The sequence below is a fragment of the Podarcis pityusensis genome (assembly GCF_964106645.2).
Source record: "Podarcis pityusensis genome assembly, chromosome: 6".
NCBI classification, from domain to species: Eukaryota; Metazoa; Chordata; class Lepidosauria; order Squamata; family Lacertidae; genus Podarcis; species Podarcis pityusensis.
In genome coordinates this window covers 10,171,684-10,185,883 of record NC_138030.1, presented here as the reverse complement: position 1 = coordinate 10,185,883, position 14,200 = coordinate 10,171,684, and the positions used below count along the sequence as shown (strand labels likewise).

General features: G+C 42.6%; 1 protein-coding gene across 1 annotated transcript; it reads left to right on the top strand.

The window, feature by feature from the left end:
* Positions 1-177: 177 nt before the first annotated feature.
* Positions 178-13,709, top strand: ADRM1 (ADRM1 26S proteasome ubiquitin receptor). The gene is made up of 10 exons (XM_081011434.1): positions 178-334; positions 4,286-4,496; positions 5,172-5,288; positions 5,420-5,543; positions 5,949-6,035; positions 7,008-7,089; positions 8,421-8,662; positions 10,491-10,648; positions 12,727-12,829; positions 13,341-13,709. Exons 2-10 carry the CDS (start codon positions 4,287-4,289, stop codon positions 13,445-13,447), a joined length of 1,230 nt encoding a protein of 409 aa, XP_080867560.1. The 5' UTR covers positions 178-334; position 4,286; the 3' UTR covers positions 13,448-13,709.
* Positions 13,710-14,200: the final 491 nt, after the last annotated feature.

Here is a 14,200-nt window from a genome sequence, read left to right as displayed (position 1 = left end):
GCGCCCTCCCTCCCCGCCCGGCCGACATGACACAGCACAATAGCCAACAGGCGGGGCGGAGGCCGCGGTGCACGACGGGGCCTTGTTGGCGAGCGGCGTTCCTTCCGAGTGGCAGGCCCTTCCGGCTAGCGCGGGCGCGGCGGGGGAGGAGCCAGCGTCCCAGCCAATGGGAGGTGGCGGTGGAGAGTGGGCGAAGGGAAGAGGGCGGGCTTCCGGCGTGACGAGCAAAAGGCTACCCCTCCCCCCGCTTCCCTCAGCCGGCCGGAAGTGCGGTAGCGTCTGAGGGGGAGAGCGAACACGGGGCGGGTGACAGTGGGGCGAACTGAGGCGGCAGGTAATTTTCGGGGCGGGATTCGGGGGTGTGTGAGGAGGCCTGGAGGTCGCAACCACCGGGGGGAGGGAGTGGGGGGGTTGCTAATTAGGCAAGGGTGGGGGAGGGGCGAGCGGGGTCCTCGCGTGTGAGGCCGAGAGAGAGACGCCCTTGAATTGACGGAGGTGGGGGAGGCGGCGGCTGTAGGGGGAGACTCACCCCGTCGCTGAATGTTCATTCTTGACCCAACTTCAAAAAGTCCCTGAGGAAAATGGAGGGGGGAGGGGGAGGGGTGGAGCAGACGAGGGACCCCATTCGCACGTGGGGAGGACGAGGAGGAGGGGGCTTAACGTAACACCCCCCCCCGCGGCCTAGCTTCCAAGGCATACCGTTTATAAATTTTACTAAGTTCATTAGGGAACAGCAGCCAAACGCCGCAGCTTAGAAGAGTGCCAGGATGTTCCCGCATTGCAGGGGGTTGGGCTAGATGACCCTCGCCGTGTGCGGGTGCCCCTTTCCACTCTGCAATTCTTGCACTGGGGTATGTCACTCCTCTGTCCCTGCTTTCCTCCCGTTTTTTCTTGGTCGTCCCTCCCACGCATTTCCCAAGAAGAAAAGGACACTGGTTTCTGGTGTTGTTCTTAGTATTACTATTAGTCAACCTTTTTACTTGCTTGCCACCCGAAGGTCTGCAAGCAACTTACAGCAAAGGAAAATGCACAGTACATAATACCACTTGCCCACCCCATTGCTGTGTGTTTAATTGGCAAAGCACTTCATTTTGCAAATTGGAAACCTATTGTTACTTTGCTTGCTGTTTGTTCTCTCGTGTACCATTTTTAGAAAGTTGGGGGGGGGGAGTGACTTGTGTTGTTTACATGGAGTGTTTACATTCCATGGTGTGATAAACTTCAGCATAACTGCCTACTCAGGCTGAACAACGTCAATGGCTAAACTGGGGTTTGAACTTAAGATCTACAAATATCAAAACTGGTAGTAATGATAGGATTAAATTTGCCTTAAATTTGCCTTGTGACCCTGATACTCAAAACAGTACAGCCCCACAATTGATATCCTTTAATATGGTGCTGTTCTCAAACTTTACAGATGCCCTGCTTTATATTTAACAATTGCTTCTCACTGTGTCCATTTCCCAAACTTGGAAGTTTGCAAGGCTGTGTATTATGAACTGGTAGACCTATAATAGTTCTTTTTCTTAGCCATTCACAAATATTTGGACTCGTTCCAAATAATTAGTATATTGTTTGTTCAGAGGTGGGAAACTGTTGTTCTCTAGTTGTTAGACTTGAACTCTCATCAGCCTTAGGCATCTTGGCCAGTGGTTAGAGATGTTAGGGATTATAGTCCCAACAGCTTCCCGACAGTTGACATGGTAATTGGCTGGGATTCCAAAATCTGGTAATTTATTCATGCTGTTTAGCTAGGAATCAGCCATGTGAGCTTCAAAAATATGAGTCTGGTGAAAATATTACATTGTTCTTATGCTAATAATTTTAACGTGAACATATTTGCAGTGATGCAAGGAAATTAGAGTGATAACAGGTGCCTTTAGTCACTGTGACAAATATTATAGTTCTTGGGTAGAGCAGTAATTCTCAAAGGGTGTGGCAGGAGAGGATGGCAGTGTGGCAGGAAGATTCAAGGACAGTCTAATAAACATTTAAATATTTCAGTGACAAAACAATTTGTTTGCAGAATATGAATAGATATATTTTCAAAATGAGAGCAAGAGCACCAAGTGATGCTGAGGACAATCCTAGTTATGTTTTCCAATGTATTATTTCTTATCAATTAAAAAATCAGTGTGGCACAAGCAAATTTTTGTTCTGAAAGTATGGTCCAGAGAAAAAAGTTCAAGAACCACTGGTATAGTGTTTATTTCAGAATGCATGGTGCCTTAATGCTCTAAAGAGCACTAGCATTCAGTCTGCTTTGTGTCACCTACGGTGGCTGTGTTTGTAGCCATGGTTTGTTCAACAAATCATGAGATGGCTCATCGCCAAGCAAGCAAGCCACAGTTTTGTTTCTCCCAGGCTTGATTTGTTTTCCAGCAGCTGTTGCCTTGTGTCTCTAGTTTCGTGAGTGGTATGGAGTGGCTAAACAATTCATGGTTTTGAGATGCTATGGACTGTAACACCCCCCACCAGAAGACTATATTTCTTTGTCCTGGATTGTGTTTTACCTCTTTTCTCCAGCTATGTTGATGACAGAGTCTTTATAACTCTGCCCAAATTTCTTTCATGATGCTTGTGTTCTCTTGCATCACTTGTTGTTGCTAATGGGTCACTTGATACACTCCGAAGTGCTGCTGTCATAAATGCCTTGTGGTATGGCCTGGGGCCACAAGCTGACCTGGGAGTTCTTGGCTTTTTTGAGGAAGAATGGATTTGAAAAGTTAGCAATAGCCAGCAAAAAATCAATTTCACTTGAGAGATCCTGTAGCAGAAAGTTAAGAGCTGAAGAAGCTTTGTCAGGAAACAAACACCTGAATGCAAGAGGGGTTTGCCTCTTGGGTGCAATCTGATTCATTTCACCAGGATTCTTTAGCTGCTGTTCACTCCCTAGAGACTCAAGTTCTCAGAAGCTCTTTATAAGAATGATCAGAAGTCTGACTTGAAGAAAAGCCACAGCCAGGCAACGATGCTTTTCCTGTTTTGGAGAGGAGAATGGTGCTAGAGGACTACAGGGCTTCTTGGCACTCTGAGCACAGGAGTACTGTGTCATTGGTGAGTATTGCTTCAGTAACTGTTGCACAAATAGCTGTTCTTTTTGGACTGTGGCATCTCCTGGCATGGCATATATGTGTGCACAACAGGCTAATTCTAGCTGATTGCTAATTCCCTAAAGAATCCACTTTCAATAATACTCGTTAGTTTGTGGGCCTTTTGATTTATCTGTATTGTTACATTTTATATCCCATCTTTCCTCCAAGGAGCTCAAGGGTAGCATATATGGTTTTCTTCCTCCTCATTTTATCCTCAGAACAGCCCTATGTGGTAGGTTAGGCTGACAGGCAGTGACTGATCCTAGGTCACCCATATTTTGATTTAGCTATTAAACTGCTAGTGCTATTCACTGAAGTGCATTCTAATTGTTGTTGTTTTAAAATGCTTTTTATACTTTCTGCTTTGGAAAAGTAGTTTACACTCTTTAAAAAAGCACAAGCAGAAGTCTGCTGATCCATCCTCAAAATAGGCCCCTGTTTTCCCATCAGGTCTGATGTAAATGAGCCTCTAAGCTATTCTGAAGGTGGTCCAAGTCCTCAGCTTTGCTTTTGCTCCCCAAGTTGCTAGTATTTTCAGGGATCTAGTGATAGTTAACTGTTAGTTCTATGTATCTAAGTTGGTGGAATTTTTTCAGTTGGTGCACTATAGTAATGGTTTTCTAACTCTTCTGTTTTCAGATTCTGCATAAATATCTCTCAAAGCATTCTGACTCTGGAAGCTCCCTTCAATCATTGCTTGTTCCCATAACCAGACGGCTTTTGATCCTTGATGCTATTCTGACCCAAGCCCTGGTCAAGTGCTTACCAAAGATCAGAGGAAGGTTGGAGGGTTGGTACTAGAGATCTGAGTGAAGAGGCTGTTTTTCAGTTTGCAAAGCACAGAGAGAGGAAGAATTATCTGCAGGACTTGAATGAAGATGATCATTACTGCTGAGATGCTTGAACTGTTGCTCCTGTACAAACATTGTCCACCCCTGCCTGTAAATGGAAAGGATACTGTGATTGATTCATCACACCCAGGGAGTCTGCTTGTTCAGGGTGTACAGGAGTTCTGGCTTGGCCCCGCCCATTTAGGCTGTCAGATTGGTGCTCTTTAAGTTACCTTTAAAAGACTGAATTCTCGAAACCCATTGTTCTTCTGGGCCATAACCCTGGATTTGGGCACTGGTAGAACACTTGTATATTTGAAAGAGAAAACGTGCTTATTATGAAATATTATCTCTTTCCAGGATGTCTTCTGGTGCTTTATTTCCAAGTCTGGTGCCAGGCTCCCGGGGCTCATCTAGCAAATACTTGGTAGAGTTCCGTGCGGGAAAGATGTCTTTGAAAGGCAGCACTGTTACACCAGACAAGAGGAAAGGTCTTGTATATATCCAGCAAACGGATGATTCCCTCATTCACTTCTGTTGGAAAGACAGGACTTCAGGGAACGTGGAGGATGTAAGTAGAATGCTGCAGCCTAAAGGTGTATGCATTGATTTAATGCTGCTTCGTGTTTAAAATCAATGTACCATATTTTTTGCTCTATAAGACTCACCTTTTCCCTCCTAAAAAGTAAGGGGAAATGTGTGTGCGTCTTATGGAGCGAATGCAGGCTGCACAGCTATCCCAGAAGCCAGAACAGCAAGAGGGATTGCTGCTTTCGCTGCGCAGCGATCCCTCTTGCTGTTCTGGCTTCTGAGATTCAGAATATTTTTTTTCTTGTTTTCCTCCTCCAAAAACTAGGTGCGTCTTGTGGTCTGGGGCGTCTTATAGAGCGAAAAATACGGTACATAAGAGAGTGTTAAAAGACATTTATGTACTAGATTGAGGTCTGTGGTTTGAAAAAACGGGTTTCTTTCTTCCCTGGCCACCTGACATGTATCTCAAGTTTGTGTGGAATTTGTGCATCTTGTAAGAAAAAGATAAGCATGTTCCTTAGAGGCAGGCATAACATGTGCATCTATGTAACTCCCCATAGCTTGCAAAGCCACCCCTGTAAGCTTGTCATGGGAGAGACATTCAACTGCAGCCTGACTGAGAAAGTGGTTAGTGATCTCTTTCTTATTGTAACGCACTTGGATAGTTTTGTGTGGAAAGTAAATAATAATTTGTTGTCATCTTCTTCCACTCCAGGACTTGATTATTTTCCCTGATGACTGTGAATTTAAGAGGGTGCCTCAGTGCACTACAGGCCGCGTTTATGTGTTGAAATTCAAAGCTGGATCCAAGCGGCTCTTCTTCTGGATGCAGGTTTGTAGCTGTTAGCAGATGAAGGGGAAACGAGGCATAAGTGATGCTAGTTGTTGCTGTGTAACATTGAAGCTGTGGATTAGGCATCTGTCATGGAATGCAAAAATGCATTTTTCTTCTTCTCCCGGCAGGAGCCCAAGACTGAGAAAGATGAGGAGCACTGTCGTAAGGTGAATGAGTATCTCAACAACCCACCAATGCCTGGAGCTCTGGGTGGTAGTGGAAGTGGAGGCCATGAGTTGTCTGCCCTTGGAGGTATAGACCTTTTCCATGAGTCCTTTTCTGTGTGTTCTTTAGTATTAAGAGCGAGTTCTGATACTTTAGGGGGTTTGTTTGTTTGATTCTTTCATTGCAAAACCAGCTTTAATTGGATGTTTAATTAATGTAGAACAATAAAATAGTATTAAAAATAAAACTATAAGGCAAGCATAACAATTTCAAATATCAACTTGGGAAAGCTTAGGAAACACAGATGTTTAGGAAACATGAGACTTGTGGATATTATTGATATTCTCCAGGGTTTACCTGTGGTTCTCTTTTGTATATTAGAAGCAAAACAGTGAGATTTTCCTCATAAAACCTGTTGCCATTTTAAATTGCCTGTCATTTAGATGGAGAGCTGTAAAAATGTGTGAATATAATACGCTCTCATCTGTTTAGGTGAAGGTGGTTTGCAAAGTCTTTTGGGAAACATGAGCCATAACCAGCTCATGCAGCTGATTGGACCAACAGGCTTAGGAGGACTTGGTAAGCTTCTTTTGTACCTTCATGCTAAAATTGTTTTTCTCTGGGTTAATCTCTTCCTAATGCTCCCTGCAGGTACTATACTTGGTTCTTAAGCAAAGTGTTCATAATAAATCAAATATCACTGGACAGAAAGTTGTGCCAAGTAATATGAGCTGATCCATTCTTTCCTCTATTCTTTCATTAAATGCCTGCAACATAGATACAGTGTTGTCAGAACATTAAAAGTGCACGCTTTGTAAGATTTCCCTGTGTGTGTGATGGTAAACCTGCTGCTTAATGGCATGCATGAATCCTTCTACGACTGATCATGCAGCCACTTTGCATCCTCACTGCTTGTTGCCATCCAGTGGTCCAGAATAGAATGATTCCACCAGGAGGCAGTTTTCAGAGAATGAAGAAAAACAGGTTTCCCAGCATCTTGTGCTATTAACACAAAGCATGGCAGAAGGACAAACTTAGTTCTGTGGCAACTGTTTCTACCCTTGAGGATGTTTGGCTTAGAAATGACAAATTGAGACTCAGAATTAATGCTTCAAGTATCAAAGTGGACTCTCAGACAAAACTTGGCATAGAACTAGACAGATAAATCCTTTGTGTGTGTGCTTTTGCTTAAGTTTGTATACTCTAAATTGGACAAAAACCACTTAAGATGAAGAAAAGGCTGGCATGATGGCAAAAAGGAGTCTTCTATTCCTTCCTAGGTTTAGGCATGTTTTCAGTCCGGGTGGACCATTAATCAGTGAGAGCCTTCAAATGGACCAAAGAAGTCCTCCAGCTCCTCGCTGAATTTGTGTAAAAAGCATCTGGTCTTGCAATATGAGCTTGTACATCTGTGTTTCTGGATGGGGGAAACTGTAACGTTACTTCGGTTATTTTGAACAAGAAGTCTACACAGTACAGCATTTTAAAACCTACTTTCTATTTATTAAAAGAAGTCTCTAACACACATGCTGTCTTTTTCCTTTATGGAAGGTGGGCTCGGTGCTCTGACAGGTCCTGGTCTGGCTAGTCTGTTGGGAAGTGGGGGCCCCCCAACTAGCAGCTCTTCTTCCAGGTAAGAGCATCGTGGCTTATAACTGTCCTTTTAAAAGGAACAGATTGCTTTAATAATACCTGAGGCTTTGTTAAATTGTACAATATTTTAGTGAGGACATTTCTCTCATAGGTTTCTGTTTTTATTACATATTGCTGCAGTGTTTCAGATCCAACAGCCAGTGCTGTGTGGCGAACTTGTGGGGAAGTAGCTCCTGTGGTATCCGTCTAACATTTAAAGAGAATCTCTCCTATGTGTGGGAAAGGTGGAACCTCATTTCGGGATTTGTTTTTTTTTAAATGATATTTATTAAAAGTTTAACAATTACAGAAAAAAGAAAACAACACAAAATTTAACAAGACATACATTACAATACATAAAAAGGAAACCATAAAGAACAATACAACAATATAACAAAAAAGAACAATAACACTAAAAATCCAATATTCCATATCTTTATCTTTCATTTACTTGTTTCATATTACCTTAATTTATTTTAACCTTATCTTACCATAAAGAACCTTAAAACTTAAAACTTAATACTTATTTATACATAACTCCTTATATCATTTCTACTAAAGCCAAGTAGTTTCATTCCAACATTTTCCCTAACACTCATTAATTTTACACTAATTCTCAAAATGAATTTTTTAAAAACTTTCTTCCAATCTTCATCCAACGTCTCATCTTCCTGGTCTCGGATTATGTCAGTCCTTTCTATCCATTCCATCTAGTCCATCAACCTGGTGATCTTCTGTCCGAGGCTCTTAAGACTCATTTCGGGATTTGGCTAGAGAAGGGAAATGGGATAAGATGGGAGATCAGAAAGGGTCAGTAGGGTTATAAACAATAAGTCTTTGGCTTATGTAGTACAGTGGTACCTTGGTTCTTGAACTTAATTCATTCTGGGAGTCCATTTGACTCCTGAAACCATTCGAAAACCAAGGCACGGCTTCCAGTTGGCTGCAGGGGCTTCCTGCACTCAAGCATAAGCCGTATTTGACGTTTGGCTTCTGAAAAATGTTCGCAAACTGGAACACTTCCTTCCGGGTTTGCCGCGTTCAGGAGCCTATTTGTTTGTCAACTAAGCCGTTCGAGAACCAAGGTACCACTGTAATTCTAGGGCTCATCTTTAAATTGCAATTTTAGAAGTTTGGGATTTCAAACTGAGGAAGGAGGCATCTCCTCCTTACTTAGGTTGTGTTGAGTGAGCTCAGAGCTTCTTTTGGGGGGGAGGGGTTGACCTGTTGGTACTCTGGAATGGCAATTCTCTCACTTGCTCTTTAGCTATGGGAAACATCCCCGACTTCAAACTGTACTTGCAGAGGCTAACTATACAAATTGCCTTTTAGCTCTCGCAGCCAATCGGCAGCTGTGACACCATCTTCCAGTACTTCTTCCACACGGGTAACGCCAGCTCCTACAGCTCCCGCAGCAGCCTCTGCCACTGCCACTGCCACCAGTCCCAGTCCTGCTCCGAGTTCTGGAAATGGGACCAGTACAGCAACAAGCCCTACTCAGCCCATCCAGTTGAGTGACCTCCAGACTATCTTGGCAACGATGAATGTGCCGGCTGGAGCAGGAGGCCAGCAAGGTAAAAAAGGGGTGTGGGAGCCTCTGTAGCCTGACAAAAAAATGAGGTCTCCACAAAGATGCGTCCTGCCTTGTGCTTCCATGTTCCTTCCTAGCTGCTTTCCATACTGAAACAGTATTAGCAGCATGCTGTTTATCGTATTGTTTGTCTTTGTACAGGGGCATGTAATAAAGTGGTTTTTTGCCTCTTGTGTTTGCTGCAAGGATGGGCATCCTGTGGCCCTCTGGCTGTCATTGGACTCCAACTCCCATCACCCCAGGCAGCATGGCCCAGAACATCAGAGATGTTCAGAGTTGTAATCCAATAGTGGCTGGAGGGCCAGAGTTTCCCCATCCCTGCATTACAGTGTGTGTAAGGGACGCGGGTGGCACTGTGGTCTAAACCACTGAGCTTCTTGGGCTTGCCGATCGGAAGGTGGGTGGTTCGAATCCCCACGGTGGGGTGAGCTCCCGTTGCTCTGTCCCAGCTCCTGCCAGCCTAGCAGTTCGAAAGCACGTCAAAGTGCAAGTAGATAAATAGGTACTGCTGTGGCAGGAAGGTAAACAGCGTTTCCGTGTGCTCTGGCACTTGTCACGGTGTCCCGTTGTGCAAGAAGTGGTTTTGTCATGCTGGCCATATGACCTGGAAAGCTGTCTGTGGACAAGTGTCGGCTCCCTTAGCCTGAAAGCGAGATGAGCGCCACAACCCCATAGTCGCCCTTGACTGGACTTAACTGTCCAGGGGTCCTTTACCCCTTTTACCTTCACAATTTGTGTGTGTAAGAAAGAAGATAAGCAAATGGTGTAACACTAAGTGTGGGTCAAAATATGAATGCTTGGTTTTTGAAACAGTTTGGCTCCCAAATCAAATCTGTTTACCATGCTATATATATGTACTTAAGATTTAATTGTAAATAGGCTCAGAATTTTGGTCAGCTGAGGTTTTCAAAAAAAGTTAGTTAATCATTTGGTTGACAATAAACAACAGAACACTGTTACAGGGGGAATAATTAATATCATAATATTCTGCAGAAAAATATGACTTGACATAAAATTAGAGTATTTCTTTTAAACAGAAATCCAAAACCACCTTGAATTTGCTTTCACAGGAGGTCATTATTTTGTTGACAATAGTGTATAAAGGGCAACTAGTTTTCCCAAAACAAGTTTCCGTATTCACTTGCAATTCTTGATCTTAGATGAGATGTTATTTTTGCCATTACAGTACAGTATAGCCAAGTCCGAAACTTTAACAGGTCACTCTTTCCAGGAAGTGAGTAATGTAACTAGTTTTTAGTCAATTAGCAGCTGTAATCAAATAGGATGTAAGTTCTTTATGGTCTTTCTTTAGGATAGGGGACTTACAATTGAGCAATATCAGTATTGGATCTAAAGGAACTTCATCTTCCAAACTTTTTTCTTATTATTCTAATAATAATCTTCCAGTATTTTTGGGTGCAACTGCATGCCTACCAGATAATGATAAAAAGTTCCATTCTCCCATTTGCACCTCCACCCTATTTTCAAATATGATTTATTTATTGCTGCAATAATTGCAGAAGTCAGATGCCATTATACCATAACTTTTAAAAACAAATTTCCTCTTAATTATTTTTTTTTTGCATATTTTCTCCAAATATCTTCCACACCTCCATGCTTATGCTATTTCCTGTGTCCTTGACTGCACCTTATCATACAAACCTTTACTTGTTCCCATTTGCAGTTGTACTTTAACAACAGGTGATTAGACTTTTGTGGTGCCTGTGCTGTGACTCGCAGAGTTCTCCTGCAGCAGCTTTGCTAATTCTTGGTACTTCTGCCACAGACATTCTGGCTCTGTTTCTTTACAGTTGACCTGTCCAGTGTCCTGACCCCGGAAATAATGGCACCCATTCTGGCAAATACAGAGGTTCAAGAGCGCTTGCTGCCTTATCTTCCTTCCGGGGAATCTCTGCCACAGACAGCAGAGGAGATCCAGAACACACTGACCTCTCCGCAGTTCCAGCAGGTAAAAGTTTTGGTATATTTGGAAAATACGCTTGGAGGCAGCTACTTGGCTTAAATAGGAGGACTGACATACTGGGTGGAATTGGCTGAAGCACACCAGGAGGAATCTTAGACAGATCCCTGCATCATCTGGAAAGCTATGTGATGAGGAAGGTCTAGTTATGAGGCAGTTGACTTCTCTTTTAAGGTCTTTACAAGTTTAAAAATGGATGAATGAGGATGGGAAAACCAAAGAGGTGGAAGTGGTGTCCCAGGCAACCCCTGTGTGGATGTACAGTGCAGGGCAATAGTGTCAACATTTCTCTCGCACACCAAGACTCTGCACTTTGTGTAGCCTGTCAAATTTGCTGGCTGGCCTTGCCAACAGTGTCTGTCAGCTATTTGGGTTGTCTTTCCCCCTGCTTCAGGATACTGTGCCACATTTCCCTCTAACCAATAAAATAAAGTTTGTGTCTGCTAAATGCAGTCTTGTGATTTGTTATTTATAAACCTGCCTTTAGAGTGGCTGAGATGGCACTGCTCTGCTGTAACCCCACAAGCTTATCTCTAATTACTTGCTGAATTAATTCAATGCTGATAGTAGTAATCTTAGTGGGGAAAGCTGTTTTTTAATTAGAAGATTGAAGAAGTTGGCTAGAAATCCACCCCCCCCCCAAAAAAAAAGACAACCCAGCTTGGCAAGAATGGAAGAAGCTCTTGTTTGAATCCTTTTCAGTTTGCCTGTTGTAATAAATCTCAGAAAGGCCATCACTGAGCTGGGCGTTGCATGTAGCCTTGGATGTCATTTTATTGCTGCCTTTGATGCCTCTTCGAGCTTTCATACTACCAGAGTTCTTTCTTCATCATCCCTGGCTTTAGAGCATGCACCCCCAAACTCAGCCTTCCAGATGTTTTGGGACTACAATTCCCATCGTACCTGACCACTGGTCCTGTTAGCTAGGGATGATGGGAGTTGTAGTCCCAAAACATCTGGAGAGATTGGGGATGCCTGCTTTTGAGTGCTTGCCCCCCATCATTCTATGTTGCTTCTAAACAATAGGAAGGGATGGTATTTTGTTTTTCCCCCCTTGGTTGTATGGTACTTAGCTGTCTGAGAACAATTTGTTATGCTGCCACTCTGTGTATGGTGTTGGCAACATACTAAATTTGGAAATAAATTCCACTTTTCAGAACAGTAGCTGTATTGATCTTTTGTGCTTTGAAACCCCCCCCCCCCAAAAAAAAACCTATAATTGAAATTAACCTTGTCAAGCCCAGTGCAGCCTACTTCTGCACCTGCATAGGAGGAGTGGGCATTCTAATCTTCCAAGTAGCTATGTTGAAAACTGAAGCAGCATAGATTTTATTCTGGAATAGTTAATCCAGAATACTATTATCTCTGGCTGCACCTGCCACCAGAGTGCAGCACCTGAAGGAATGCTGCCCTCCGCAGGAATCAAAAAGGCTGCTCAGCCTTTGCTGTATAGAATCTTTCTGGAATTCGACTATATGGAACTGGCAGAAATGACTGGCAGAATCCGTGACCAGGGAGAAGAGTCGGTGGAGGAAGATTGGAGGAAATTCAAAGACTATCTGCAGAAACATTGCAAAATTAAAGAATGTTAGAGTGATGTTGGATTGAAAATAAGCGGCTTCTAGCTATACAGGCTTTAAAGTCATATATAGATCAAGATTAAGGATTAGGATTAAAAAAGTTAAAGGAAATGGAAATTTGGTTTTTAAGAGGTAAAAATTTAATGTTATATCAAGATTAAGGATTGGGATTAAAAAAGAGGGAAAGAAACTGCTGGACAAACAAATTGAAATGGAATACAAAAGAGGGAGGTATGAGGAGGTCCAGAAAATAAGTAAATTTAAAAATGGTGATGAAAAGGTGGTATTGTTTTTAACTGTTTTTTTTTTGTCTTTTGTTTTTTGTTTTTTTTTTTTTTGGATTATGTATTGTGTATTTTTGAATTGTGTATTTTTCTTTTTTCTTTTTAATCTTTTATTGATGTGTTCTTTTTATTGGAAATCTTAATAAATACCATTTTAAAAATAAATCTTTCTGGAATTTGACATAGCTTTTTTTCTTTGCAGGCACTCAGCATGTTCAGCGCTGCCTTGGCTTCTGGGCAGCTGGGACCTCTAATGAGCCAATTTGGCCTACCAGCTGAGGCAGTAGATGCAGCAAACAAAGGAGGTGAGTTCATTTCTGTCAATAAACCCAAAGTTGCTCAGTGGCTGTGCAGTAGGCTCTGCTGGGTCAGAGGTCCTTTGTGTTGCAGTTTTACCAGAGTCCATATCCCTTCTTGATTTTGAAGCCCTCTTGAAGGCAGAGAATCAGGGTAAAAGGTGGCAGCTCTGGCTCAGCTCTCTGTAACCCAGCGAAATATAAAGATTGCTGTGGAATGGTGACACACTGCTTCTAATGTAGTGCTTTTTGTCCAGTTACGAATATGGACTGGAATGTCATTTTGCAGGCTAAGTACATGACAGGTCTGAGCTGCAATGAACATGAGGAAGGGAGTGGTTAGACCATTACAGACCAGCACAGATGTTCAGATGTTTCCTTTGTCCACCTACTCCAGGCTTTCTGTCCTGGGTAGTTGTCTTCCTTTTGCCATATGCCGTTCACTTGGAGCCATGCATTAAGTAGCCTGCTTTCCTATTGCCTGCTGCCATGTTATTAATTTGATGTGTCTTGTTTTCAGATGTCGAGGCGTTTGCAAAAGCAATGCAAAACAACGTCAAATCCGATCAAAAGGAAGGAGACTCAAAAGACAAGAAGGATGAGGAAGAAGACATGAGTTTAGATTAGGTTTCTTAACTGTGTCTTACGGGTACTCCTAGATATTTACCTTAAGATAAGTAGGATAACTAGCATACTTCATGTATTGAATCTGCAAGTAAAGGACCTCTCTGCCAAATTCATCCTGGGTATACTGGGTTTTCCCCCCACTTGCTGCAGTTTCAAACAGATGTTTGTCTTTGTGGCCTTAAAGTACACTTTGGCAGCTTCTTATTGTTGTCCTTGGAAACAAGTTTGGTTCACCCGATTAAATTTATAGTCTTGCATCAAATCCAGTTGCAGGTCTATGCTTGGGGTTTCTCATAAGGTAAAGGCATCACCTTGGCAGAAACATTTGTAATTTTTATATTTAGTTTGTTGTTACAACCCATATCCAAGAGTTGCTGTAAAGCTATCCAAGGGCTTATCTGTATCCAGCAGAATATTTTGAGCTTTTAAACCCTACCTATTTAAGGAATTGCTTGGTTCTAACAGTTCTTTTGTAAGAAGTCCCCTTGTTCCTAGAAGGCTGTCTCCTGTTTCTACTTATTCTTCTCTCCATCTCCTACATTGTTTGAGGTAATCCTGACCCTCAAGTCATGTTTTTATGAATGACATGGGGCAGTAGGAATGAAAAAAAAAAACCTCTCATGAGAAGAATGTCTGATTCTGAAGGTTCCAAGGCAACCTGTCCCCAAATTTCTCACTCAGGAGTGTTGCATCCTCTGGGCTTCAGCCTAATTTTATGCAGGGGGCAGTCTGAGCCCAGTCCACTTTTAGATG